Source organism: Melozone crissalis, unplaced genomic scaffold (assembly GCF_028551555.1).
Source record: "Melozone crissalis strain CALT ecotype California unplaced genomic scaffold, PUWL_Pcris_2 ptg000034l_1, whole genome shotgun sequence".
Classification (NCBI taxonomy): domain Eukaryota; kingdom Metazoa; phylum Chordata; class Aves; order Passeriformes; family Passerellidae; genus Melozone; species Melozone crissalis.
Genome location: NW_026535812.1, coordinates 17,580,390 through 17,605,614, shown reverse-complemented (window position 1 = coordinate 17,605,614; position 25,225 = coordinate 17,580,390). Strand labels below are relative to the sequence as shown.

The 25,225-nt window shown below is 64.1% G+C and overlaps 4 protein-coding genes across 6 annotated transcripts; 2 read left to right on the top strand and 2 right to left on the bottom strand.

The window, feature by feature from the left end:
• The first annotated feature begins 3,856 nt into the window (after window positions 1-3,856).
• CAMK2N2 (calcium/calmodulin dependent protein kinase II inhibitor 2) lies at window positions 3,857-6,975 on the top strand. Its single transcript, XM_054282639.1, has 2 exons — window positions 3,857-4,062; window positions 6,325-6,975. Exons 1-2 carry the CDS (start codon window positions 3,894-3,896, stop codon window positions 6,393-6,395), a joined length of 240 nt encoding a protein of 79 aa, XP_054138614.1. The 5' UTR covers window positions 3,857-3,893; the 3' UTR covers window positions 6,396-6,975.
• Window positions 6,976-7,452: 477 nt separating this feature from the next.
• Window positions 7,453-12,671, bottom strand: EEF1AKMT4 (EEF1A lysine methyltransferase 4). The gene is made up of 4 exons (XM_054282638.1): window positions 12,500-12,671; window positions 11,317-11,600; window positions 8,574-8,929; window positions 7,453-7,497 (listed from the first exon to the last, which is right to left on the bottom strand). The coding sequence occupies exons 1-3, from the start codon at window positions 12,669-12,671 to the stop codon at window positions 8,627-8,629; spliced, it is 759 nt and encodes a 252-aa protein (XP_054138613.1). The 3' UTR covers window positions 7,453-7,497; window positions 8,574-8,626.
• A 113-nt stretch (window positions 12,672-12,784) lies between these two features.
• On the top strand, window positions 12,785-15,801 carry ALG3 (ALG3 alpha-1,3- mannosyltransferase). The gene is made up of 9 exons (XM_054282633.1): window positions 12,785-12,935; window positions 13,382-13,481; window positions 13,569-13,716; window positions 13,863-14,023; window positions 14,159-14,279; window positions 14,541-14,746; window positions 14,943-15,019; window positions 15,201-15,345; window positions 15,441-15,801. The coding sequence occupies exons 1-9, from the start codon at window positions 12,785-12,787 to the stop codon at window positions 15,628-15,630; spliced, it is 1,299 nt and encodes a 432-aa protein (XP_054138608.1). The 3' UTR covers window positions 15,631-15,801.
• A 412-nt stretch (window positions 15,802-16,213) lies between these two features.
• On the bottom strand, window positions 16,214-24,636 carry VWA5B2 (von Willebrand factor A domain containing 5B2). 3 transcript variants are annotated; one of them, XM_054282613.1, is made up of 21 exons: window positions 24,491-24,636; window positions 23,982-24,155; window positions 23,464-23,689; window positions 23,205-23,359; window positions 22,639-22,770; window positions 22,402-22,526; window positions 21,946-22,122; window positions 21,753-21,863; window positions 21,425-21,627; window positions 21,042-21,156; window positions 20,786-20,971; window positions 20,532-20,691; window positions 20,167-20,456; window positions 18,859-19,084; window positions 18,431-18,775; window positions 18,225-18,362; window positions 18,029-18,148; window positions 17,715-17,792; window positions 17,446-17,515; window positions 17,113-17,221; window positions 16,214-16,846 (listed from the first exon to the last, which is right to left on the bottom strand). In XM_054282613.1, the coding sequence occupies exons 1-21, from the start codon at window positions 24,627-24,629 to the stop codon at window positions 16,238-16,240; spliced, it is 3,888 nt and encodes a 1,295-aa protein (XP_054138588.1). In that variant the 5' UTR covers window positions 24,630-24,636; the 3' UTR covers window positions 16,214-16,237. The 3 variants fall into 3 exon arrangements, with proteins under 3 accessions (XP_054138588.1, XP_054138589.1, XP_054138590.1); XM_054282614.1 differs by having other exon boundaries at window positions 23,476-23,689; XM_054282615.1 differs by having other exon boundaries at window positions 23,205-23,293; window positions 23,476-23,689.
• Between the last annotated feature and the right edge of the window lie 589 nt (window positions 24,637-25,225).

Genomic DNA, 25,225 nt, shown 5'->3' with positions numbered 1-25,225 from the left:
CACCCCAGCAGGGCTGTTTGCCCAGAAGGGTTGGCTCCCCCCCTTCCTGCTCTTCCCTGTCACCCCCGGGCCTCGGCAGGGGACCCTCGTGGAGCCCCTGCCCCAGGCACTGTGCTGGGGGGGCTCCATCTGCTCGGATGCCAGGATCACAGCTGTGTCCCAGGCAGCTCATGTGGGGAATGGGGACAGCGCCATCCTCCTTCCACCTGCCCTGACAGGGCATCTCCCAGGCTGTGCACAGACAGACAAACTCATCTCAGTAATGGCAACCTGTCTTTCTTCCCAGGGGGAGGCAGTGTCCCTGCAGGGACAGCCTGATCTTCCCCCAGCAGCAGCTGCAGGAACAGCAGAAGATGAGGAGCACGCCACTCCTGCACGCTTGCCCTGGGCTCACCCACAGGACAGCTGCCAAGCAGGACACCTGTCCCCCACCATCCCTGCCCTCTGGTGACAGTTTTCACCACAACCATCGTCCCACAAGGTCATCCCCAGTGCCTGTACCCAGTTCAGTGTGTGTCTCTGGTCCCCCAAAACACCTGGACTGTGGCACAGGCAGCACACAAAGTGGCATCCCCATCTGGGCTGTGGCTACTGAGAGCCAGCAGCAACAGCCGGGGACGGGCACATCCCCAGCCTTACCAGTGACATAGTCCCTGTGCTGGGATGGGGACTCAGGGAGAGCATCAGTGCCAACAGCCGGCGCTCAGCGAGGCCCCCAGTGGCTGCCACTGCTGTGAAACAGAAGTGCCATTTCACGTTTCTTGGCAGGGCTGGAAGCAACACAGATGGAGGCACCCGCACTGGCCTCCTGGCATGCCTTGGCAGCCCCCAGCTCTGTGGCACCAGCCCCAGGTGACAGCATTACCCCAGACGTGCAGCAGGGAAAGCCCTGGGTCCTGTGGCTGATGCTTCCTGCCTCCTTTCAGCTCCCTGACATCCAGTCGCTGCCTGCCAGGACACTGACCCCATTCCTGCCAGGCCTTGGACTGGATGGCAGTGCCTGGTGGTTCCCAGCTCCAGCTGCCCGGGGTCCCTGCAGAGCATGGGCAGGAGGTGCTCCACCACAGGCCACTTGCACACACACAGGGTGATTTTCCACCATAAAACCACTTGAACCATCAGTGACTGCAGGGAAAGCTCTCACCTCCATCACAGCACCTGGACTAGGCACCCACAGGGGTGTAGGGCTCAGGGGCAGTATCCAGGTGTGGAGCTAGGGCATGGCAGGGACTGGTGAGCTCCCAGAGCATGGGCCAAGTGTGGGCAATGCAGCACAAACCCTACTGCCAGCCCCAGTGCAGCTGGGAGTCTGATGCTGTGCCTCCTACCCAGCTCCACATCCACTGGGGGGGCATGGCTGGCCTCCAGCCCTTGCATCATCCCCAAGGTGTCCCAGCCCAGGGGCTGCTGCCCAGGTTTAAGGAGCCAGGGCAGGAAGAACACCCTGCTTCCCACCCCCACAGCCTCTTCTTTCCGGTGGAGTTGGCTTTGTGTTGGACAAAAGGCTGCAAAGGAAGCAAGAAAGGAGATTACGTGGCTGCTAAAAGATGGATAAGGAAGGTGGGATGAGAGCCAGGGGAAGGAGGATGCTCATCTGGCTCACCAGGGGGGGATGCTACATGCAATGGCAGGGGATGAGGGGGTCTCTTATGCACCCCATTGCCAGCCCACTCACATCCAGGTCCTGGGTACCTTCCCCTGCTGCTCAGGGATGCGTGGCAAGCAGCACCCTTGGGGAACCAGAGACTAGAGCTGTCCCAAGGAGATGCAGAGCCCAGAGCCACAGCATTGCCCTGTCCCACCCACAGCCCAGCTGTGCTGGCACAAATCCAGCCCTCCTCCTGCCTGGGATGGGCAGACAGTCCTTCCCACACCCCAAATCCCAGGCACCGTCACAGAGCTCCACCCTACAGCCAAGTAGCTCCCGCAGGTGTGAGGCACTGTGCAGATACAGGTGTGGGGTATGTGGGGCCATTCCCAGGGTGACCCCTTTCCAGCCTCTCCCCAGCAGCCTGCCAGGCTGGGAGCCCTCCTGGAGCGCTGCACCGGTGCCACTCACATCCCACACAGCCCATCTGCTCCTCTCCTCGCTCAGCCCCGGCCCCGCGCGTGCCACGCTCTGCCTGTCCCTGCCCACGGGCAGGGCACGTGGGCTCAGCAACGGGAAAAGCAGGCCACATCTCAGCGTGGGCCTCTTGCCTATTTTCCCAGGCACTTTTCACAGGAGCAGGAGCTTTCACATGAAAAAAGTTCAAGCTGGTTCTCCAGCAAAGGCATGAAGAAAAGAATTGCCTTGCCAGGAGAGCAGGTACCACTGTCCCAACCTGGCTCTGGCAGGAGACAGCAGGGACCGATGTTCTGCAGATCCAGACACAAAGGTAAAAGCATGGCTGAGCCTTCCCAAAATAGAAGAACCTGCCTTCCCTCATGGACCAGCCCAGCTGATGCTCTTCTGCAGCACCTTTCAACAAGATCTCAGCTATGGCGATGTTGGAACAGCAGGATGTACCACAGGGCTGTCTGGAAAATGCCACTCTCACCCCCTCAGGATATTCTCACTGGGCTGTGGGCTGGCATGAATGAAATGCCATTTCCATTCAGGGATCTGGCTTTGCTGCAATCCAGGACCCCCGCAGGAGCAGCGGGACCTGGATGTGAGGGAACAGCAGGAACTGGGCTGCTCCAAGACAGGATGGTCCTCTCCAACCAGCCACAGCCACTGCTGCTGTCACTATCAGTCCAAAATCCAGAGGTCATGGCTGCAGCCACAGTCCACTCAAGAAGCACCAACTTTATCCTGAGCTTAAATAGCCCCCAGCTGCCCCAGGTGACCTGAATGGGGGAGGTCCTGGGTGAGGCCGCTCAGAACCACCAGTGTCAATTAATGCAATCACTGCCCTGGCTGTCAACAATGTGGGAGGAAAGATCCAGGATGGGTCTGGGGTAGAGGTGTGTAAATCAAATGGGCCTCTGGGGAGACACTGGGGTCACCCTTTGCTGCCCCATCGCAGGTCCCCACAGGGGATAACCCTTCCCCTTTTCCACAGAGAGCCCCCAGGGAAGGGTCAGTGGGACAAGGGGTGTCCCAGGGCACAGTCCCCACGTGGCCACACTTACAGACACCTGTAGAATTACACCTGTGTGCCCCTGCATTCCTGCAAGCATACAGAATGGGAGGATGTGTACAAACACACGCACACGTGGGGGCCAAGAGGACTGGCAGGGCTTGAGGCAGGACTGGTGTGGCTTCAAGGGGGAACCCCAGCACCGAATGGGGCTACAGGAGTGGGTGTCTGGATGGGTGTTGGGAAAGAGACACAAGTGAGGGGCTGCGGTAGATCCAGGGTGGGAGCTGGCCTGGAATCCCGAGGGTTGAGCTTTCTGGTCTGTGGGGTGCTGGGGGGCTGGAGCAGGATGTGGGGGTCTGGAGCAGGGTGTTGGGGATCTGTTTGGCATCACCTCTGCATGCCAGGGGAGGGCCCAGCCGTGTCCGGTGGTCCTCAGCTGTCTGGCCCGGTGGCACCCGGCTGTGACAAGGGTTCCCCTCTCCACAGGGGCACCCCGTGCTTGGGGACACCCCCGAGAAGAGGCGCCCGCCTCGGAAAGGCTGTGCCGGGGGGAGCACTGCGCTCTGGGGCCGGCCCGGTGGCGCGGTCGGGTCCCCATCCCCAGCGGGCGCTCCCCGCGCACCGGCCCCGGGGTCCCCCGTCCCTGTCCTGTCCGGGCCGGGCCGGGCCGCGGCGCTCCGGAGCCGCCCCCCGCCGGGGGGGTCCCCGCTCCCCCCGGATGCATGACTTCATCCTTCCGCCCGGGTTTCCTCCCCGCCGCCGCCGCCGCCGCCGCAGACCGGCTCCCGGCTCGGCGCGGCGCGGCTCGGCCCGCTCGGCCCCGCCATGTCGCAGGTGCTGCCCTACGGCGAGGACAAGGTGGGCCGCTACGGCGCCGAGCCCGAGGCGGGGGAGCTGCCCTTCAGCTGCCGCCTGCAGGACACCAACGCCTTCTTCGGGGGCAACCAGGGCAAGCGGCCCCCCAAGCTGGGACAGATCGGCCGCGCCAAGAGAGGTACCGCCGGCCCCGTCTCTGACCCCCAACCCCGCCTCAGGCCCCCCGGGACCCCCGCATCTGCCCTGCAGCATCCCCGGGTTTGTCCCGGGACCCTCGGATCTGCCCTACTGCATCCCCGGCATCCCTGGTGCTGACTCCTGCATCCCCGGCACTGCCCCACGGCATCCCCGAGCCCCCCGGATTGTCCTTTTATCCCTGCTGCTGACTCCCGCATCCCTGACGCTGCCCCACTGCATCCCCGGGACCCCGCATCTGTCCTTGCATTGCCGGCTCTGCCCTGGAATCCCCGGCTCTGCCCTGCAGTATCCCTGGCTCTGCCCTGCAGCGTCCCCGGATCTGCCCTGCAGCATTCCCGGCACTGCCCCCCGGCATCCCCGGCACTGGCCCTTGCATCCCCAGCACCTTCCCATAGCAACCCCAGGATCCAGGATTCTGCCCTTGCTTCCCCGGCATTCCCGGCATCGGGCAGTTCATCCCTGGCACCCCCAATATCCCTGACGAGATCCACAGACTTCCGACTCTGTCTTTGTGTTCCCAGTTCTGCCCCACGGCACCCCCTGTCTCTGCCCTGCAACATCCCCAGCATTGCCCCACTGCATTCCTGCGGCTCCCGGCTCTGCCTTGCGTCCCCAGCGCTGTCCCCGGCCACCCCCGGCACTGCTGCCAGCATCCCCAGAATCTCTGCCCTACATCAGCTCCAGCACTGTCCCCCGGCAACCCTGAGCCTCCCCAGCTCCGTGACTGACACCCGCCCCCAGAAGCCCAGGCTCCCCCATCCCTGCTCCAGACGCCACCACGCTGCTCCCCCTGCACCGGCCCCCGCCTCATGCCGGGACTGCCCCTGGGATTGCCCTGCAGCATCGCTGGGGCTGCCCCAGGACTGCTCCTCAGCACCCCCGGGACTGCCCCCTTCTCACTGAGGATAAACAATCCTTTCTGTACCCGAGGATCCCCAGAACAGCCCTCCTGGCCCCCTGAACCTCTCTGCCTTCCCTTTTCTGCCTGCCGCAGAGACCCCAGCAGCCTCTGGCCATGCTGATCAGCAAATCCCCCCCCACTTTACTGTCCCCCCAGGACTCCGTGAGCCCAGCTGTGTCTTGTCCCTCCGTACTTCCCCTCCTGCTGCAGAGACCCCAGCACCATCTCCCCTGCTTCCATCAGGACCCACAGAACTGCCCCCCTCTCCTTCCTGCACCCTGATCTGTCACCATTGATCCTCCCCAATGCTTTGGGGACCCTTAAAAACGGTCCCCTCTTTTCCTGCAGCCCCCATCCCACCTGCTTGGGGGTCCTCCATAGGCAAACACCCCTCCTTAAGCTGCAGGGATGAGGAGGGAGGGGAGATTTCCCCCCCAGCCCCAGTACACCCCAGCCCCACGAGAGGTGAGCGCTGCCTGCTCCACTGCCCCCTTTTGCAGTGCAGGAGGCTGGCTCTGGCAACACCCCCGGGCTGATGAGGGGGATGCTTCTCCTTCGGTCGTGTTGGGGGGTCCATCTGCTCTCCCAGTATTTCTGGTCTGGTTAATCCACTCCCAGGAGGGCGATGTGGGGGATTACTGACCCCCCAGTGGTGGTATTGGGGTGGGGGTCTGCCCTCCAGCCCCAGGGTGATGTTGATAGGAGGCAGCTGCCCCGGCAGTCACGGTGTGTGTGTGTGTAGCTCCCTGGTGATGCTCACGGGGGTCTGTCCAGCCTCCCACCGCTGCTGCAGGGGGCTGCCCCGTGGGTGATGCTGAGGGGGTCTCTCTGGAAGCTGACATGACGGGGGGCTCTGCAGCCCCCCACGGTGACGCCGATGGGGGTCCGTGCAGCCCGCCGTGCCGTGGGGGGCTGTCCGGCCCCCCCGGCGATGCCGGTGCTGAGGGTGGGTGTCCTGCGCAGCGGGCGATGCTCAGGGGGGTCTGGCTGCCACCCCCGCCGAGCAGGCGGTGCCCCCCCCGCTGGGTCATTACCCATTCCAGTCCTGTTGCTCTCATCAGCGCCTGCCGCAGAGAGGAGGGGGGGTCCTTCCTGGTCTATTCCTGCCCCCCCCGTTCCCTAATCACCCATCCAGAGGCAGCCGGCTGGCTGCGGGGGGGATGCTGCCCCTACCCAAGCCGGGCAGGGGGGTGATCCCCCACCCCTCATCCCGACTGTGCCCACCCGAGCCCCCCTGCCCCGCTCCGGGGGCACACCTGGAGCCTGACGGGGGTGAGAGCCGGGGTAGGGGGGCAGCGGCTGTCGCGTCCCCTCGCCCACGCGCCCCCGCTGTCCCCGCAGTGGTGATCGAGGATGACCGGATAGACGAGGTGCTCAAGGGCATGACGGAGAAGTCGCCGCCGGGGGTGTAAGCCGGGAGCCGCCGCCAGGACCCGCCGGCCGAGCCCCGCTCCAGCCCGCCGCCCCGCATGCTGGCTGGAGCGCCGACGAGGAGGGGGAGGCCATGCCCGCTGCCCCCCCCGGCCCGGGGGGGGGCCCTGCAGCCACCACCACCCCCCCCCGAGCCATGCACTTTACCCCTCCGCCTCCCCCGGGGCCGGGACACAGCGCCGAGCCCCCCGCCCTGGGCGAAGACCCCCCTGCCCGGGGAAGGGGCCCAGCCCCCCGCTCCGCGGCGCGTCCCCCCGATCCTCCTCGGCGGAGGGTCCCCGAACTCCGGGGCCACCCGGCCCCATGAGCGGGGGGGGGAGCGCTGCTGTCCAGAGACATTTTTTGCTCCATCGTTTTTTGCATGAGCTTGGTGGCCCGGGCGGCCGGCCCGGGGGCCGAGGGTCAGCCCCACCACTCCGGCACGCTTCTTTTTAAAACAGAAACTCCTCATATTTGTATTTTTATATCCGAATCTTTGTTAAAAACGATCTGCTGACGTTGAGATGTCAAAGTAACTGCATCGAGAAAACAAACGAAAACAACCAACCAACCAACCAACAACAACAAAAAAAAAAAGGTTCATATTTTTTTCCATAAGAAAAAAAAGATAAAAAAAGAAGAAAAAAACGAGGGCAAAAATTAAAGGGGGGGCGAGAGTGATGGAGGGAGCATGAGGAAAGCCACAGGAGGAGGGAGGGGAGCAGGGACCCCTGGCCCGACCCCCGCTGGCAGGCGGCAGGAGCACCGGCGGGTTTGGCAGCAGCACTGGCCGCTGCAGTTCCTTCCCGGCAGCACCGGGGCAGAGCCCACCGGGGCCGGCTGCAGGTGCCAGGGGGGTCCCAGCACTGCCCCTCGCTTGAGGGTGCTGGGGTCGGGGGAGAGCGGGGAGGGCAGGGACCGGCCTGAGTCGTTGTTTTTAATTTTATACTTTAATTTAATTTTATTTTTTAAGAAGCTTCTCGGGGGGTTCTGATGTGCATGAGAAACTTGTCATCTTTTTCAATAACCTACGAGTGGCATTTATGGAGACAACGACGCAAAAAAAAAAAATAAAAAACACAACAAAAAAAACCAAACAAAAAACTGAGGAAAAAAGAAAAAAAAAAAAAGAAAAAAAAGATACTTGTGTCATGATGTTCTACGAATGATCCATTGTAAATTTAAATGCCATTTTTCACTGTACTGGTGAACAAAATGCAATGAATAAAATACATTCATGTACCCAGGTGAAGCCGGCAGTCGCCTGCTCCTTTCTGTCCCTTCCTCGTGCCAGCTGGTTTTTGGGGTGCCTGTGGGATGGGGTGGCATGGCCAGCATGGGGGCTGACCCCGGAGCCCTTGGCTGGCTCCTGGTGCAGGGGAGCCGCTGGCTGACCCACTTACACCTTCTGCCCGAGAGAGCAGCCCAGCAGCTCGGCCTCTGTGCTGTCACTGCCCAGGAGGGTCCCTTTAGCCCACCCAGGGGGAGTTGGTGCCCAGAGAGCCTCTGGGGACACTGGCAGTGGCACCCATGCACCTGCCCCAGCAGCACACACGTGGTGGTTCACCCGTCACCCCCGCTGGCACACACGTGTCACTGTGCTGCTGGCCCCAGGCACAGGGGGACACAGACCAGGTGTGTGCAGGACACCAGGACTGTCACCACAGGCAGGAGTGGGGATGGATGGGGAAAGCAGATATGCTGCCCTTCCTGTCCTGTGGCACCGCCTGCCCCATGCTGGCACACTGCAGCCTGGACCCCCCAGTACTTGGAGGGGGTGACAAGGACACGGTGCCCTTGCACACCCCCAGGGCCAGGTCCCGGTGCAGGATGGGGTGGGGGGGGTGGAGCAGTGAGCACCCTCAATCCTGCCCCCCATAGCCAGTGCCAGTACCCCCATTCTGCCCTGAGCCTGGCTGTCCGTGCCAAGGGGAAGGGATGGGAGACAGGGAGCCACTCCCTGCAAGATGGATGGGTGAAATTAAACCCGATTTGGTTTCATTACTGGCTGCAAAGCCTGGAGCCCTGGCTGCTCTCCAGCTCAGCAAGGAAAGGCCAGGGAGGGGGCACAGAATCACCAGAGCATCCCTATGCCCCCTGGAGGAGGTCAAGCATCCCCCTCTTCCCCCCCATCACCCACACCACTGGGCAGCTCGCAGGGGGATGCACCTGTCTCCCACCTGTGAGGATGGAGCACCTTAAGGCTTTGCTGGGAGCTGGGTGAGCCCCGGGGTCAGAGCTGGATGGCGAGCAGATAGTCCTCATCATCGTCCGGGGGGGCGGGGGGCGGCGGCGGGGCGGGGCCCGGGGGGGGCTGGTGCAGGCGGCGCCCCAGGGCCACATCCCGGGGCTCCAGGGGCTGCCCCTTGCGCATCACGTACAGGAAATAGTGGAAGGCTCCGGCGTCGCCGTCCCCGCAGGCAGCGTGGCGCAGGGACCAGCCAAAGGCCTCCTGGGCGTAGTGGGGCTTGCGGAAGTGGGGCTGGGCGAAGGTGATGGAGATGAAGCAGCCCCCTGGGCGCAGCACGCGGCTCACCTGCGGCAGGAACAGCCCCGGGATGGGGTGGGGGAACACAGTGAGGGTCACTGCTTTGGCTCTGTTCTCAGGGACCCCATCATCATCTGCCAAAGACCCCTCCCAGCCTTTCCCATCACACCCCAAAATCTCTTGTCCTAACCTTAACCCCCCAAGAGACACCCCGGGTCCGACCTGTCCCCAGACCACCCACATGGAACAGGGGTCTCCATGCTCCATCTCTCCCTGCACCACAAAACTCTTCACTCCCACCCACAGCAGACAGCATAGAAACCCAACCCTGGCATGGGAAAAGCTTCATCCTTTTGAGCACAGGGCCCCCCTAAACACAGCATGGGACACCCATCCCACCCACCCCTATCCAGACCACCCAGCACTACCACCAACACCCAGAACCAGAGGGGAACGCGGGGGGTGTTTGATGGGAAAGGACTCAACCCTTTTAATCACCATTTTCTCCCTGCTGGAATTAAGCCCCGCTAACAGGATGGAAAAGAACATCAATTTTCCTGCTTGGCTTTATCCAATGTCAAAAGGCTTTTACGGCCAGCACCCGCGTGCTCAGCATGCAAAGGCACTGCCCGGGGCGGGCGGGCGTCCAGCCCCCTCCCCGCACCCTGCCCCAGGCAGGGACACCCCAGACCCCCCCGGCAAGGGCAGAGAGTCCCCGCTGCAGGGGACAGGGCTGGAGGCCAACTGGGGGGTTTCCCAAGCTCTGCTTTAATCCCGCTGGGAAGCTCCAGCTGGGGAGCTCTGGCTGGGGCCAGTGGAGGGGACAGGCAGCCTGCGTGTCCTCTCCTGCTGCGGCGGTGGCTTTTGAACCAAACCCTACCGGTTTTGGCCAGGAAAATGGGAAGGCAAGTCCCTACATCCCTCTTTGGGCACCTGGCTCAGTATCCCTCCCTGCTATGTGCCTGAAAATCTGCCCTGGGAAGACCCCAGAGCTTCCCAAGCGATGGGCGGGGAGGGGGTCCCCGGAGGTGGGGGCAGGCAGGGATCTCCAGCTGGAACTGAGCGAGGCATCCCGCATGTCCACATCCATCCCTCGTTAACAGAGCAATAATGGCCGTTGCTTGGAGACGAGCGCAGGAAACCTTCCCATCCTTCCCATCCGTCAGCGGGAGCAGGGGGGCCGAGGGGCCGCTCCCGCCACACCCGCTGTCCCCAGCAAGCTGGGACAGGGTGTCCCTGCGGTGTCCCCACAGGCAGGGTGGATTTCCACTTCTTACATGTCCCCAGGGAGAGGAAGAGAGAGGCTGTGAACCCCCCAGTGAAGGGGGATGGGGGTGGGAAGGGAGGTACCACGGACAGACAGACCCCTCTGAAGGGATCTCCAAAACAGGGAGCAAGTGGGAACACCCAGCGAGTCCCCGTGGGGACGAGGACAGCAGGGACAGGCTGCGGGTGGAAGCTGGTACCCAGCGATGCTGGGGGAGGGCAGGGATTGAGCAGAGGATTAAAAAGGGAAAAAAAAAAGGGAAAATTAAATCCCTGCCGTTTGGCAAAATGACAAGGACAGGCAGCAGCGCTGGCAAGGAGGGCAGAGCACGGATAGCGAGCACAGCCCCACTGCCCTGCCGGGGCTTGAGCTCCCTCCCAGGCTCAGCCAGGCAAGAGAGGATTGGGAGGGCTGTCAACAGCCACGAGCACCCTCCCAGCACCCCGTGCCTGCAACCCCAGGGTGCCAGGGAGGTGCAGCAATTAATTATCCTGGCAGTTATTCCCGCAGGGTGGGAGAGGCTGCCAGGACCCGCACCCCCGCGCTGGGACAGGTTCAATCCGGTCCTGCCGCCGCCAATTAACAGGGCCCCGAGGCATCGCCCGTCCCCGTGGCAACGCCATGGCCCTGTCGATGCTGATGGGAGTTGCCATGGCAACACCAGACCAGATGATGGGGACCCCGGCTAAGGCGATCGAAGCTGAGGCGGGGGGTGCGGGGGGGCCAAAGCTCTCACAGCCCCACGGTCATTACCTTGCCCTGGGCTGGCAGGGCCACCGCGGTGTGTCCCCCTGGGTCTCCTACAGCCACCCACGCTAGGATGGGCCCATTTTTCCAGCCAACTCTGTGTATTTAGCATGCAAATAAATAGAGGGACCATCCAGCAGGACCCAGGGACACATCCTGCTCCATCCACCTCCCTGGGGAGGAGATGATGGGCTGTGAGAGGGGTAGTTTCCTACCCCCAGGCGTGCTGGGAGCTCCCCAGGTGTCCCCCTGCAACACAGCTGAGGGGCAGGACAGAAACACCGGCTGGGAAGACAGAAACCCCGGCTGGGGCACGCACAGGGAAGCAGGGTGGTGAGCAGGCACTCAGCACCTTTCCCCAGCCCAAACAGGGACGGGGTCCCACCCTCTGCACCCCTGCCCAGGTCCCCCCAGCCCGTACCTCCGCCAGCACCCGGCGCATCGCCGCGGCCGCCTGGGGCGAGACGTGCCAGGGGTCGGTTTCCTCCACCAGGAGCACGTCGAGGGTGCCCTTCTCCAGCACCACGTCGAAGGAGGCGTCGGGGAAGGCGAGGGCGCGGATGTCCATGACGGCCCAGCGCAGGCCGGGGCAGCGGGCGTAGCGGGCGCGCATGGCCGCGATGCAGGCGGCCGAGAAGTCGATGCTGGTGACGTCGGTGTAGCCCAGCTCGTGCAGGTCGTGGCTCAGGGCGCTGTTGCCACAGCCTGCGAGGGGCACAGCTCACACAGGGCTCGGGGTGCCCGTGCCAGCACCCCAACTCTGTCCCTGCACCCCGAAACGCTTCACTCCTACCCACAGCAGACAGCATAGAAACCCAACTCTGGCATGGGAAAAGCTTCTCCCTTTCGAGCACAGGGACAGGGGAGGGTGTGGGTGGGCTGGGGCTGCTGCAGAGGGGCAGGTCATGGCTTTGATGCCAGCTAGTGAGGGTTGGGCGAGTCCCTAATTACCCCTGTCCTGCCAGGTGGGTGCTTTGGGATCCTGTTCTGGGGCAGCTCTGCACACCCGAGCCCCTCACCTTGGCGTGGGAGGCAAGGGGAGGCTGGAGGCAGGAAAGGGGCAGGGGGCGTCCCCAGTTATCCCTCCCGCAGTGCTGTGGGGCAGGAGCCGGCTGCGGTCCCAAGAGCCTGCCGGATAACTCCAGTGGGAAATTAGGGAACTTCGGCTGGGGTTTAACAGGGTGTGATGGCGAGAGGCATGAAAGAACTGGCGTCTCAACAGGACACAGGGAGTGCCCCGCTACCAAGCCCTCCCCTCGGAGCCGTTCCACCGGGGCTCGGCCGCTCACCGGCGGGGCGAGGGGGATCCCAGGGAGGGGGGTGGATTTGGGGGCTATTAAACGCAGCTGGCAGCGGCTGATCCACTAACAGGATCGGTGATTACACCCGCTTAATCCCGCCGGCGGATCAGACCGCAGGTGGGATTACGGGGCAGTTATACCCGCCACCACCGGGGCCACCCCGCGGGCCGGGCTGAGCGCAGCTCCCGGTACCGGCCCGGTGCCACACCGCCCTCTGGCGGCTAGCGGCAGCGCATGCACCGGCGGGACCCCGAGCCCCGCCCGCCCGCCCTCCACCGGGCACGCCAGGCACGGGGCACGTACCGAGGACGAGGATGCGGTCACCGGGGCGCAGCTCGGGCTCCAGCTGCGGCAGAAACCGGGAGAGCCCCCCCAGCCACTCGCGGGTCTCGGCGCCCTCCCGCCGGTACAGCTCGTCCCAGAACCGGCGCCGCCCGTACCGGGGGGGGGCGGCGGGCGCGCGCCGCCGCTCCATGCCCGCGCGCGGGGCGGGAGCACCGGGCGCCACGTGCCGCCCGCGCCCCACGTGCGCCTTCCGGTCCGGGCCGGTGCCCGCGCTAAGCGCTCCGGGCGGAAACACGGAGCGGAATGGCGGCGGGGCGGGGGGCGGCGGTGCTGCGGCGGGCATGGCGGGAGCGGCGGGCGGCGCTGCTGGAGCCCCGCTACACGCCGCTGGTGGCAGCCTGCCTCTGCCTGGCCGAGGGCGGTGTCAACCTCTGGGTCATCCGCAGGGTCCCCTGTGAGTGCCGGGGCCCGGCCCGGCCCGGCGCTGCCTTGGGGCTGCCCCCGAGGATGGCGGTGCCGGTCCGTGAGGCTGGGGCGGTGCGGGGACAGCGACAGGGACGGCTCGGTCCCGGGGTGGGCGGTGATGGCGGGGCTTGTCCCGGACAGCTCGGCCCCGGGGCGGGCGGTGATGGCGGGGCTTGTCCCGTGGCAGCGCGGGGGGCAGGGATGCCGCGGGCACGGGGACAGCGCTGTCCCGGCCCCTCGGGTGACAGCATCCCCGGGCAGGGGGACAGGGCCGGGCCTGGGAGGGACGCGGGGCTGGGCCGGGGGTGCGGGATGTGGCGGCTCGGGAGAGCCCGTGCTGGCAGCGTGGCAGCGAGGCACAGGGTCAGGCTGCGGGTATGGGGCTGGGTCAGCCCCCGCAGTGCCCCGAGCCCCGCTGAGCCCGCCGTCCCGCAGACACCGAGATCGACTGGAAGGCCTACATGCAGGAGGTGGAGGGGTTCGCCAACGGCACCCGCGACTACACCCAGCTGAAGGGTGACACCGGCCCGCTGGTGTGAGTGACCGGGACACCCAGCTCTCCGTGACCGGCGCCTCCCCGAGGGGCCGCAGGGCCCCGCCCCTCACTCTCGTCTCCCTACAGCTACCCCGCCGGCTTCGTGTACATCTTCCTGGGGCTCTACCATGCCACGGGCCGCGGCTCCGACATCCGCCTGGCTCAGTACCTCTTCGCCGGCCTCTACCTCCTCAACCTGCTCCTCGTCTTCCGCATCTACTGCCGGACCAACAAGGTACCCTGAGGCCGGGGCTCTGCTGAGCCCTCACCCCGGCAGAACGGACACGGGCTCAGGGATGGGGTGTGGAGGAGCTCAGCAGCAGCAGCAGGGAGCCCAGGACAGGCTGCCGATGACCCTTCTGTGTTTCTGTCCCCTGCAAGGTCCCTCCGTACGTTTTCTTCTTCATGTGCTGCGCCTCATACCGCATCCACTCCATCTTTGTGCTGCGGCTCTTCAATGACCCTGTGGCCATGGCCATCCTCTTCCTCGCCATCAACCTCTTCCTGGAGGAGCGCTGGTCCTGGGGCTGCCTCCTCTTCAGGTGAGGGGCTGGGAGCTGCTTTCCGTGGCTGCTGGGTGTGTGAGCCAGCTCAGGCCCAGCAGGAGGCTGTGCTCGGCTCAGGGGCTGCCGGGGCTCCGTGTGGGCTCCGCAGTGGTAATGCAGCTTCCTGCTCAGCCTGGCTGTGTCCGTGAAGATGAACATCCTGCTCTTCGCCCCTGGACTCCTCTTTCTCCTCCTGCAACGGTTTGGCCTCCTGGGCTGTATCCCCAAGCTCTGCATCTGTGCCCTGCTCCAGGTGGGTCCCTGTTTGCACCGGCTGCAGCAGCAGGGAATGGGGGCTGCCTTGCCAGGCTGCAGAGCTGTGGGTGGAGACAGTGGTACCAGCACCTGTGGCCTCTCACAGCAAGCTGGGTGTTCATAAATAATCTAACTCACGTGACTTTCCTCTTGGGCTGACTGTCCTGTCACCACATGTGGCCCTGGGCTTCTCAGGTGGTAGCTGGGGTAACAGCACCCTGGTGTAGGGCTCTGTGATGGTGCTGGTGTGTCCCTGCAGGTGGTTCTGGGCCTGCCCTTCCTGCTGGTGAACCCCATGGGGTACCTGACCCGCTCCTTTGACCTGGGCCGCCAGTTCCAGTTTAAATGGACGGTGAACTGGCGCTTCCTCCCAGAAGAGGTTTTCCAGAATCGAGTCTTCCATGCTGCTCTGCTCCTGGCTCACCTGGCAGGCCTGGGGCTCTTTGCACTGCACCGGTGGCACAGGTGAGACCTGCAAGATACAGATCCATGACTGCCCTGCCCCTGCAGTGCTGCAGTCCTGGGATTGCAGGTGTGAGTTGGAGGGCAGTTACTGTTCTATTCTGGGAAATATATGGCCCAGGCATTGTGGCTCACAGGGGAACACTGGGGTGGGAGAGACTTTCAGCAGCTGAGATCAATGTTTGTTCTTCCCTCTCAGTTCTAAAGAGAACATCCTGACTCTGTTGAAGGATCCTGCCAAAAGGAAACCTGCATCCCCTCGCTTGACTGTCAACAATATCCTTTGGCAGGGTGGGCAAGGAGAGAGGGAGAAGGCAGGGCAGGGAGAAGCCTGGTTGTGTCCCAGGCCATGCAGTGCTGTTGCACCAGCCTGCCTTGGGAAAAGGAGCTTTGCTGGGGAGCTCTTGTGGGACCACACCTCCAGCCTCCTGTGTTTGCCCCCTTAATGCCAGTGCATGGATTGTCTTCATCCTCTTCTCCTCCAACTTCCTGGGTGTCTGCTGCAGCCGCTCCCTGCACTACCAGTTCTACGTCTGGTATTTCCACACTCTGCCCTACTTACTCTGGTGCACCCCGACCACCAAGCTGGCCCACATGCCCAAGTACGTGCTGGCAGGGAGGGGAGCCCCTCTGCTGGGGCTCTGGGAGTGAGGATGGCTGCGTCCCCCACACTGACCCCCAGCTTTCCCCTGCACAGGGTGCTGCTGCTGGGCGTGATCGAGCTCTGCTGGAACACCTACCCCTCCACAGTGTGCAGCTCCCTCTCCCTGCACCTCTGCCATGGACTCATCCTGCTCCAGCTCTGGTACGGCACAGCCCCCACGCCGGTGTCACACACCCCTCCACCGAGCAGGAAACCCACAGCCACGTCCAGGAAAGCCCAGTGAGAGTGGGGATGGCTGGCCAGTGGGAACTGGCCTCTGGAACTGCCCCATCTGCCTGCTCTTTTCCCACTTGACTCCAGGCTGCCCACAGCAATCCCAAGAGGGCCATGAGCCCTGGAACTGTGCAAAGGGGGCAGGTGTGGGGTCCCCCAAAAGGCAGGACTTCCCAAATAAAGGGGGCTTTGTGTGCCCTTCCCCAAAATCCTTGTCCTGTGATGATGTCAGAGCAGCTGTCCCTGGACTTGCCCCACCTGAGTGAAGGCAGAGCATCTTCTAGAGCCATGAGCACTCTGGCTTTCCAGCTGTGGGAAAGGGGTGCCCAGGGCTAGGCAGCAGCCTCTGGGGTGAGGTTAGAAGAGAGGAGCTGCAGAACTGCTTTGCCTCACTGTTTCATTTGCTTTGATGGAGCCAGGAGTCCCTCCAGTACAGCTTTTCCTATTCCCCTGCCTGCTCCCTCCCACCAGAGATGACTGGGAAGGGGGTGACCCCCTCCTATGACTCTGGTGAGTCCTGGCATGGCCTGAAGGGAGCCAGCAGCTCTCTGCTGATAACAGAGACACCAGTGCAGGTGGCTTGGAGCCAGGTGTCTTTATTGGCCCCTTGGGCGCCGTCAGACGTTGTTGGGGTTGTAGCACAGCATGTTCAGCTTGATGTTCTCGTCCCAGTGACGCAGCAGCAGGAACAAGTGCCTGGCTGCCCCTTTGAGGCAGCCCACGTCCACCCCCTCGGGCAGGCGCTGCGCCCGCAGCCACGCGTCCGCCTTGGCCGCCACCAGCTCCCACTCCTCAAGGAACCCGGCACAGCGATGCTCCAGCCACGCCAGGGCCACCGCCGTGGCCCAGCTGGCGCTCTCCAGATCCTCTGGCCCCACGTCCTGGCAGCTCACGCCGGCCTCAGAGGGGGCGGCCGAGTGGGGCCCGGTGTCGGACTCGGAGCCGTGCCCGCTGTCGGCCTGCGCCCACGCGGCCGCGCTGGGCACCTCGGAGCAGGTGCTGCGGGACGGGGGCGAGCTGGGCTGCGGGGCTGGGAGGGGCTCCTCGCCCTCCTCAGCCCCGGCTGCTGCCTCCGGCAGGCTCCCGGCCCCTGGGGACACGGGGCTGAGGCTGGCACGGTGGGAGGCGTAGGGGGAGGCGCGGCGCAGGCGGTCCAGGGGGATCTGCACCACTTCAGAGAAGCTATCGGTGAGCTGGAACGGCCCCCGGGCTTGCTGCAGCTGCACCTGCAAGGAGGGGGCACAGACAAGTGGGGAGGGCAGGCAGGGGTGCAGGCCCACCACAGCACCAAACACTGGGGCTGCAGGAGTGTCCCTGGGGCACAGGGACAGTCTAATGCCCCCCAAAAAGCCAACCCGGATCCCCATGCAGGGCTGACACAGCATCTTCCACTGCTTGTGCTGCCAGGCACGACCTGGGTGGCTCAGCTGGCACCCAGCAGGGCAGGTCCCCCCGCTGGGATGGGGACAGGGGACAGGGAGCAGGTCCTTACCAGCGGGAGGTAGTCATGGCTGGCGTGGTTGCTGGAGCGCTCGCTCTCTGGGCTGAGGCACTGCGGGCGCAGCACCAGGCTGGGGCCCCTGCGCCTGCTCAGGCTAAACCTGTGGGGTCACAGGCAAGGTAACAGGATTGGCAGGAATTCCTGAAAGGCAGCTGGATGCCCAACTGATGCAGGGAAGGGGCTGGAGTGCCAAATTCCCCCACTTATGCTGCAGGAGCTGGCAGGGGACAGGGGACCAGCAGCTCCCCAAAAGTGTCACTGTCTCCCTCTCCCCACAACATGCCGTTTTTTGGTCCCTTGCATCCCCCCATCCCGCAGTGTCACCTGGAGCCTGCGATGCTCTCTGTGGATTTCTGGGAGCCCATGGAGGTGGTGGAGGGGCTGGATGGAGGCCCTGCAAGGGGGAGAGTTAAGCACAGTGGGAACATGATGCACACAGAGGGGTGTCCCACTGCCCAGTACCTGGGAGGGCAGCTCAGCCCACATGCCCAGGGTACTGAGGGCACAGTGGATGCTCCAGCTGTGGCAGGGCATCGAGGGTAGCCCATCTCCCACCCTGATCCAGCCCTTGGCCCCCTGCAGCCTGGACACACCGTTTGAGTAGTTCTGCTTTTCCCAGCCAAAGGTAGGGGAGGAGATGCTGCCCAGAGACCTGGCGATTTCGTCTTGCTCTGCAAAAAACCAAAATCTTGTGGGGCCCTGGGCTCCAGGGACCCTCATGGCTCACAGCTGCTCTCAGGTGTTGCTATGCTGTCCTCCCCCTCCCCAGTACAGCCAGATGCCTCTTTCCAGATACCCACAGCACCCCAGGCAGGACCAGCCCCTCACAGCCACCAGCTGAGGGTCTCCAGAGACCCCAGTGCAGATCCCGGGGAGGGTAAGTTGACATGAAGGTCTGAGTCAGTACCTGCAGTGCCAGGGGCCTCATCCTGCTCCACTGCCTCCTGCTGCTGCCCCTGACCCGCGGAGGAGCTCCGGTGGTGCCAGTTCCCTGCCACAGCAGCCCGTGTCCGGCTGCCCGAGCCAGCTGCAAGGGACGACGCCACCTCAGCCCTCTGTCCCCTCGCTGTCCCCTCTCCACCCCAGCAGACCCTTGTCCGTACCTACGCCCCACACCTCGGGGGCTGCGGGCAGGGCTGTCTGCGTGGCACCGTCCACGGGCACCAGGCGGGTGTAGAGGGAAGGCACGTTGCAGGCTTTGCTGGTTTGCACGGCTTTCAGGCGGAACCGGCGGGCGAGACCTGCCCGGAGGAGGCGGTTAGGGCGGGGGGATGCCGGGGCCGCCCCGGGGAGCCGCGCCAGCACCCACCCTGCTCCAGCTTGGCTTCCCGCTGCGCCACGCTCTCGTTGTCCCGGACCACGGAGCGCGCTGCCAGGCGGTGCAGGGGCTTGTCCCAGGCCTTGGCCGCCCGCCGCGGCGGGTCCCCCCTGCCCGGGCCCTCCCGGGGCTGCAGCAGGGGCTCCAGGGAAGCTGTCACTTCCCAGGACACCGGCGTGCCGGCCCGCAGCGCGTGGATCACCACCTGGCAGCGCAGGGGCGCGCTGGCATCACCCAGGCTGGGCTGCCCCGCCTCGGGCGTTGGCGAGGCACTGAAGAGGTAGGAGGGCTCCACCAGCATGTCCCAGTCCAGATGGGTGGGCGAGAGGAGGTTATCTGGGAACGGCAAAGGAGGGGCTCAGCAAGGCGGGGGCACCGGGCCCCACCCCACCGCCTTGGTCCCCAGAGCCAGCACACACTTGACTCCGCTGCCCCGGGCTGCATTTGCCGTGCCTGCGGTCCCAGCTCATCCAGCCGCCCCTCCAGGGACTGGTTCCTCTTCTGTGACACCTTTTCCAGGGCCTGGCAGAGCCGATGGGCATCCAGCTCCCCGTGTGGCGTGGAGAAGCTGCGCCCAGCCAGGGCAGCACGTGCCAGCACCTTCTTCTGCCGTGCCAGCTCCTCCGTGCTCAGGGCCACTGTCACCTGTGGTGGGGATAGTGCTGTTGGCAATGCCAGCACAGAGCCCAGACTGCCCTGAGCTGCCATGGGCGCCTGCACCCCTCCTGCTGCTGGCTGGAGCCTTGGCTGTCGTCAGTGCTCTGCAGGCTGGCACCAGCTGCTTCCCAGGGATGCTGTCCTGGCACCACAGACATGGGAAGCACCCACACAGGAGTTTGCAAACATCCCTAGGGACTGACTCAGGCTGGTGCTGGAGTTGCCAGGGATTTGTGTGCGTGCAGAAGTGAGATTAGGTAGAATACTCAGACTGGATGATGCTACAACGGGATGCATCCCCAGTGCAGAGTGGTGTCCCTGCATTGAGATGCTTCCCCTAAAAGCCAAGTCAGGGCAGTGGCACCCATGCCACCTCTCGCTCTGGCAGCAGGGAGTTGGGAGGATCATTTACTCTGCAGGGAAATCACTTACGCTTGACATTTCAGCAGCAAAGGGCACCAGCTGTGCTGCTGTGTGACAGGAGTGGGTTACCTAAGCCATGCCACTGGGAGGGAGCGTGTCCTGGTGCTGAGTGACAGCTGGCCTCACCAAGCCTTGGGGCCATCGGCACTGGGGCAGCTGCCTTCCCCCAGCGACCCAGATGGCTTTTAAACCCAGGTATGAAGCAGCAGGGATGTGGCCCATCGCTAATGACGTGTCTGGAGTGTTGGCTGAGGGCTGAAGGAGCCAGGCTGAAGCCCAGCCAGGCAGCCTTTCCTCTCTGGCTCAACAGATTTGTTACGTGATGCCAGCCCAGCTATTTTCATTTGGTTTCTGCAGCTTTAAGGTGTCACTGAGCTGGCTCAGGGGTCTGTTAGACACTCAGCTGACTGCTGGCTAGGAACACTAAGGGACCTGCTGCTTGGTCCCCAGCTGTCCCACCTCAGTAGGGCAAAACCACCCAGGAACATCCTCATGGCATCCACTGCTGATCCTTGCTTAAAATTCAGGCTACAGCACTGTTTCCCAGCCCAGTGGGCGGATGCCTGGGCACAACAGGGCAGTCAGCCCCAGCTAAGCCATGAACAACCCCCACACCATGAGCCCCTGCACCCCCTTGGCATCCTTACCTTGGTGCCAGCTGGGGCAGAGGGCAGCGGGGCAGATTTGGTGGAGGACTCACAGAGGGACAGGCTCTTCTGGCCCTGCTGGGAGGTGACATCAGCACCAGGGCCCGAGGAGCCACCCTCGGGGGCCACGTCCCGGGAACCAGTGGACTCGCTGCTGGTGGAGCTGCGGGAGAGCAGCCCCTGGCTGCGGTCAGTGCTGACAGAGCAGTGTGTCAGGACATACTGCTCCTGGATGTAGGAGGGCTGGTAGATCCGCTTCCAGATGTCTCCCCCAGAAACAGGATCGATACCTGCCCGGTGAGCACACGCCCTGTTAGCCCATGGCTCCCACGACTGCCCCTGCCCCAGCTCTGGACCCCACTCACTCCGCTCTGACACCTCTGTGCTTCCAGAGAAAACGTCCAGGGAGGCATCCCCAGTTCCTGGGTGGCTCTGGGGTGGCTGGCGGCTCTCCCCAGGACTGGGCACGTCCTGCTGGGAGAGAAAGGCTGAGCCCCGGGAGCTCTGCCGAGCCCCATCCTGGCCCTGGGAGAGAGAGGACAGCACCATCAGCCCCCAGCTGGGCAGCAGCCGCTGGCACAGGGGCCAGGCCACCCTGCCCAGGCCGTGCCAGCCGTACCAGCGGGCGCCTGTCCCCGAAGCGGGCGATGCTGTAGAGGACGCAGTAGCTGACGAGGCGGTCCCCGGGGTACAGGGCCGGGAGCTCGGTGGGTGACAGCAGAGCCTCCATGCTGTCGGGGACGTACCAGTCGATGGTGATGTCGCTGATGGCCGGCTCGATCGCCTTCTTCAGGGACTTGATCAGCTGGGGGGGAGGCACACAGTGTCACCCACGGCGGTGTCCCCAATGCCCCCCTGCCCTGCCTGGGCCTTACCTTGGGCTGCAGCCTCTCAGAGGGACTCAGGAACTCGGCACGGCCCCGGCTCACCTTGGCCATGGCCTTCAGCAGCCGCCGGCACGCCCGCGGGCCCATGCCAAAGCTGAAACACCTGCGGGAGAGCCAGGGGAGGGAAAGCCGTGGCTGGGCTGGGGGCTGGCAAACCCAGCGATGAGCCCTTTAGCAGGCATGGGCAGGTCTGAGAGCCAGAGTGCTGCCCTGGCTCTGTGCTGGGGCACCCCAGGAGGAGACGAGGCGATGGGTGAAGGACACCCTTGGGGCAGGCTCAGGTAAGATTTGGGGCTGCACAAGGAGAATCAGTGGGAACAGCACGGGGGATTTAGGGAACACGGAGTCCTGCCGCAGTGCCGGTGCCGTACCTGACGGTGCTGGCCTGCCTGCGCACCAGCCGCAGGATCCTGCTGGCACTGCCCGCTGCTGCCCCGGTGAACAGGAACAGCTGGCGAGGGTAGCCGTGGTGGAGGGGCTGTGCCAGCGCCCAGCCCAGGGCTGCCAGCAGGTTGGTGCCACCAGGGTCTGCCCGCAGCCTGCCCAGGTACTCGCAGGCACGGCGCAACGTCTCCTGCCAGCACAAAGAGCCGGCCTTGCAGCCATCCCCTGCCTCACCAGCGCCCAGCCCAAGCCAAGGAGCTGGGAGAAGGACAAGGAGGGGTTGGTGGATCCCCAGGATTTGCCCGTGGCGCTCACGTTGCTGCAGAGGCGACTGGATGGGAAGAGCGGCTTGATGTCAGCGCCAAAGCTGGCGAGGTTGAGCAGTGTTCCTGACGGGAGGCTCTTCAGGGCCACCAGCAAAGCCTCCTGAGGAGACAGCAGGGACCAGGGACAGCTGCTAAGGGCTGGCCACCCAGGGAGCACCCCCAGACCCACGGCCGTGCCTCACCTTGACCTTGTCAAGGTCAGGGCCACCGATGGAGTCGCTGCGGTCGATGAGGAAGAGGATCTCGCGGGTGACGCTCTGCAGGGCCCCGGGGACGCCCTCCATGGCCGGACAGAAGTTCAGCATCAGCACGGGGTTGGGGAAGATGTCCTTGTGGAAACGCTTCTGCACGAAAGCCACCTGCAAGCCAGGCAGGTCAGAGCTTTCTCACACCCTCGGACCACAGCAAGGTCTGCCTCACCCACACCCCACCACCTCCCCCTTCCTCCTCTGGCAGGGCAGCAGTGGCTGTGCCCACTCCCCTTTCCTCCTCTGGGTGGGCAGCAGTGGCTGTGCCCACTCCCCTTTCCCCCTCTGGGTGGGCAGCAGCGGCCGTGCCCACCTCCCCTTTCCCCTTCTGGCTGGGGCAGCAGTAGCCGTGCCCACCCGCCCTTTCCCCCTCTGGCCCTGCCCTGTCACCTGTCTCTCGCCACTGCTGTCCTTCCTGGCAATCCGCACGTAGTCCCGGCGGCTCCGGATGTGCGCCTCATACTCGGGGTACGTCATGGTGCCATCCTCAATCACCAGGTGCGGGCTGTGGGGCTCTGGGGGACACAGGAGAGTTTAGAGTTACCCTGGGCTGCAAGGGGCTGGGGGATGCTCTGGATGTTTCCGGGGTGATGCCTCAAACCCTCGCAGGGCTCCGTCTCCCCTCACCACAAGGGTAGAGGATGATCTCCAGGTCCCTGTCGTAGCGGTGGGGCTCGGCTAAGGTGACACAGGTGGTGGTGGCAGAATTGGCCCAAGGGTCAGCATCAGCTCTCAGGGCATGTGATGGGCTCTCCAGCCCTGCAAAGAAGGGAAGGCAGCAGGTCGGTCCCCCACAAACCCCCTCCTCAGCCCCCCGCCCACCAGGCCCCACAAACAGTGGCTTGTTCCTGACAGAGCTAATGGGATTGACTGGGCCAGCAGCAAGGAGCACATCCCCACCAACCAAGCAGCCATCTTCCCCTCCTCACCCACCCTCTCCCCAGTGCATCACATCACCCCAGGGAAGCAGGCTGCTGACCTAGAGCTGCCCAAAGGCACAGGCAGGGTCACTTTGAGGGGTCCCAGCCCCAGGGATGGAATGGAAAAAGGGATTCTTCACCTGGAGGGAGTGCAAGAGGATGCCCAGGAACAGGCCCTCACATCCCTCCTAGAAGGGAGGGACCAGGGAACATCACCCACATTTTGAGGAGGTTTTACACAACCAACTGATAACACCCAAGCCACACCCCTACCTGCCAGCAAGCAGGGCCCCTTCACCAGCAGCTCGAAGGAGAACTCGTAAGGAAAAGGGTTGTAGGGTCGTCCCCGAAAGACATCCACGCTGTCCACAGGCACCACAGTGGGTGACTGGCTCCGGGCACCTGGCCCCCCAAAACAGCTTGTGGGGCTGCAAGGGGAGAGGGGGTGATGGCTCCTGCCCCCCAGCCTGCTCGCCCAGCATTGGCATCGCCCCCCTGGGATGGCAGAGACTGAGGAAGCCATGAAAATCACCATAGGGCCAACCTGTCGTCACACAAGCTTGCCGGCTCGCTCTCGGGGTCGGTGGGGACGTGGGGAGTGAGGATGGGGGGCAGCAGCAGGCGCAGGGCCCCGTCTGGCAGCGTGGGCAGCTCCTGCACCGTGTTCAGGGTGACAGCCAGGCTCTCCGACGGACACAGCGTGCCGGTGACAATGATGAAGGTGGAGCGCTCCACGTCCTCATCCAAGACCAGGTGGCCTGGGCAGGAGAGGGAGGAGGGATGGGGGAGGTCAGTGAGATATGTGGGGTTGTGGAGGAGGTCATTAGTGGCCCTAATCGCTCCCAGGGGTGACAGCAGAGCACAGGTGTCACAGAGGCTGTGCACATGGTGGCAGAACCTCAGAAAAGGTGTAGGGAGGGGAAAGGAGACACGGAGATCTCCAGCCCCAGAGACCACACATCACCCCCTGCCCGTTCTGAGCCTGCTGGCCAGGAACACCCGAGAGCAGCACCCGTGGCAGGGCACGGCAGGGCACGGCAGGGCACTCACCGCTGCTGCAGCGGCGCGGGCGGCCGGGGCCGGGGCCGGGGCCGGGGCTGCACTGCAGGCAGCATTCCTGCACCCGCTGCCGGCTCTGCAGCTGGAACGTCACCCGCCGGCTGCCCGCCGCTGCCTCAAAGCCAGCCACCACCTCCGACTCCTCCAGCGGGTAGATGAAGATGCCTGCGGGCAGAGGAGAGCCCCGAGGCAGAGCCGGCACGGCTGTGGCACGAACAGCCCAAGGGAGCCCCTGTGTGACTCGAAGCACGTGAGCGAGACACAGGAGCGACCCAGAGCGAGGATGGAACCTCTTCTTCTGTGCTGGCAATCTGTTTGCTCAGTCTCACTATCCTCCTGCCCACACTGTGTGACAGTGGCCCCAGCTCTGCTGGTCTCTGTCTTTGCTCCCCAGACTGAGCAAGGTTTGGGGGCCAGGACACAGATGGGCTGCAGGCAGGATGCTCTCTAGCACAGGGGCTCTCAGGCAGTCCCTGCCACAGCTGAGAGCCCTCCCTTACCTTCCACGGGCTCCTTGTGGGGGTTGGTGTACAGGAGGTGAGCGGTGATGCTCAGGGAGTATCCATTGGCACAAGCCTTCACCGTGGAGCTCTTCAGGGGCAGAGCCTCCCAGGACATGAGGGCGTAGAGGCCTGGCATGGTCCCTCAGTGGCAGCTGTGAGCAAAGGGAAGGCAGGCACTGGATGCCCAGGGACAGGGTCTGCTGGAAGGGGCTTCTGCCCACAGGCCATTTACATCTGCCCAGCCTGAGAGAGGGAGCAGGTCTCCAGCCTTCCCATATGCCAGGCTGCCCTTCAGCTTCCACAGAACACATGGACCTGGACCCAGGTCTCTCCTTGGACCCCAGCCCACCTGCAAACCAGGTCTGGAGCCACAGGAGCCCACAGAGAGGGCAACAAAACTCCTGTGGGCAGTGCTACATGCAAGCCCCAAGCCCTGGCAGACAAACAGGGACTCCTGGACAGAATGGGTAATGGCCAACCACATGCAGCCCATCTCTCAGTCACCCCAGAGCCTCTCCAGGCCATCTCCTGCACTGGAGCGTCTGCTGCTCCCATCTCCATTCATCCACAGAGGTTACCAGGGTAATTTGTCAAAAAAAAAAGCCAACCAGAAGGGTGAGAAGCCCACAGTGTAACTAGGACAAAGCAGCCAGCAGTGTTTGCTGGGGGTTTAATAATTAACAACAAGGTCAGTGCTGCATGGAAGAACAGCACAGAGGGAATGCGCTGCAG

What these genes read in the sequence shown, in the direction of transcription:
- CAMK2N2 (XM_054282639.1), top strand. Translation starts at nt 3,894, where the DNA reads ATGTCGCAGGTGCTGCCCTACGGCGAGGACAAGGTGGGCCGCTACGGC. An exon ending in GATCGGCCGCGCCAAGAGAG is followed by an intron (nt 4,063 to 6,324) that starts GTACCGCCGGCC and finishes CTGTCCCCGCAG; the next exon opens with TGGTGATCGAGGATGACCGG.
- VWA5B2 (XM_054282613.1), bottom strand. Translation starts at nt 24,629, where the DNA reads ATGCCAGGCCTCTACGCCCTCATGTCCTGGGAGGCTCTGCCCCTGAAG. An exon ending in CCCGCGCCGCTGCAGCAGCG is followed by an intron (nt 23,690 to 23,981) that starts GTGAGTGCCCTG and finishes TCTCCTGCCCAG; the next exon opens with GCCACCTGGTCTTGGATGAG. An exon ending in CTGCCCCAGCTGGCACCAAG is followed by an intron (nt 19,085 to 20,166) that starts GTAAGGATGCCA and finishes TCCCCACCACAG; the next exon opens with GTGACAGTGGCCCTGAGCAC.
- ALG3 (XM_054282633.1), top strand. Translation starts at nt 12,785, where the DNA reads ATGGCGGCGGGGCGGGGGGCGGCGGTGCTGCGGCGGGCATGGCGGGAG. An exon ending in TCTACTGCCGGACCAACAAG is followed by an intron (nt 13,717 to 13,862) that starts GTACCCTGAGGC and finishes GTCCCCTGCAAG; the next exon opens with GTCCCTCCGTACGTTTTCTT. An exon ending in AAGCTGGCCCACATGCCCAA is followed by an intron (nt 15,346 to 15,440) that starts GTACGTGCTGGC and finishes TCCCCTGCACAG; the next exon opens with GGTGCTGCTGCTGGGCGTGA.
- EEF1AKMT4 (XM_054282638.1), bottom strand. Translation starts at nt 12,671, where the DNA reads ATGGAGCGGCGGCGCGCGCCCGCCGCCCCCCCCCGGTACGGGCGGCGC. An exon ending in TGACCGCATCCTCGTCCTCG is followed by an intron (nt 11,601 to 12,499) that starts GTACGTGCCCCG and finishes TGCCCCTCGCAG; the next exon opens with GCTGTGGCAACAGCGCCCTG. An exon ending in TGCGCCGGGTGCTGGCGGAG is followed by an intron (nt 8,930 to 11,316) that starts GTACGGGCTGGG and finishes TTCCTGCCGCAG; the next exon opens with GTGAGCCGCGTGCTGCGCCC.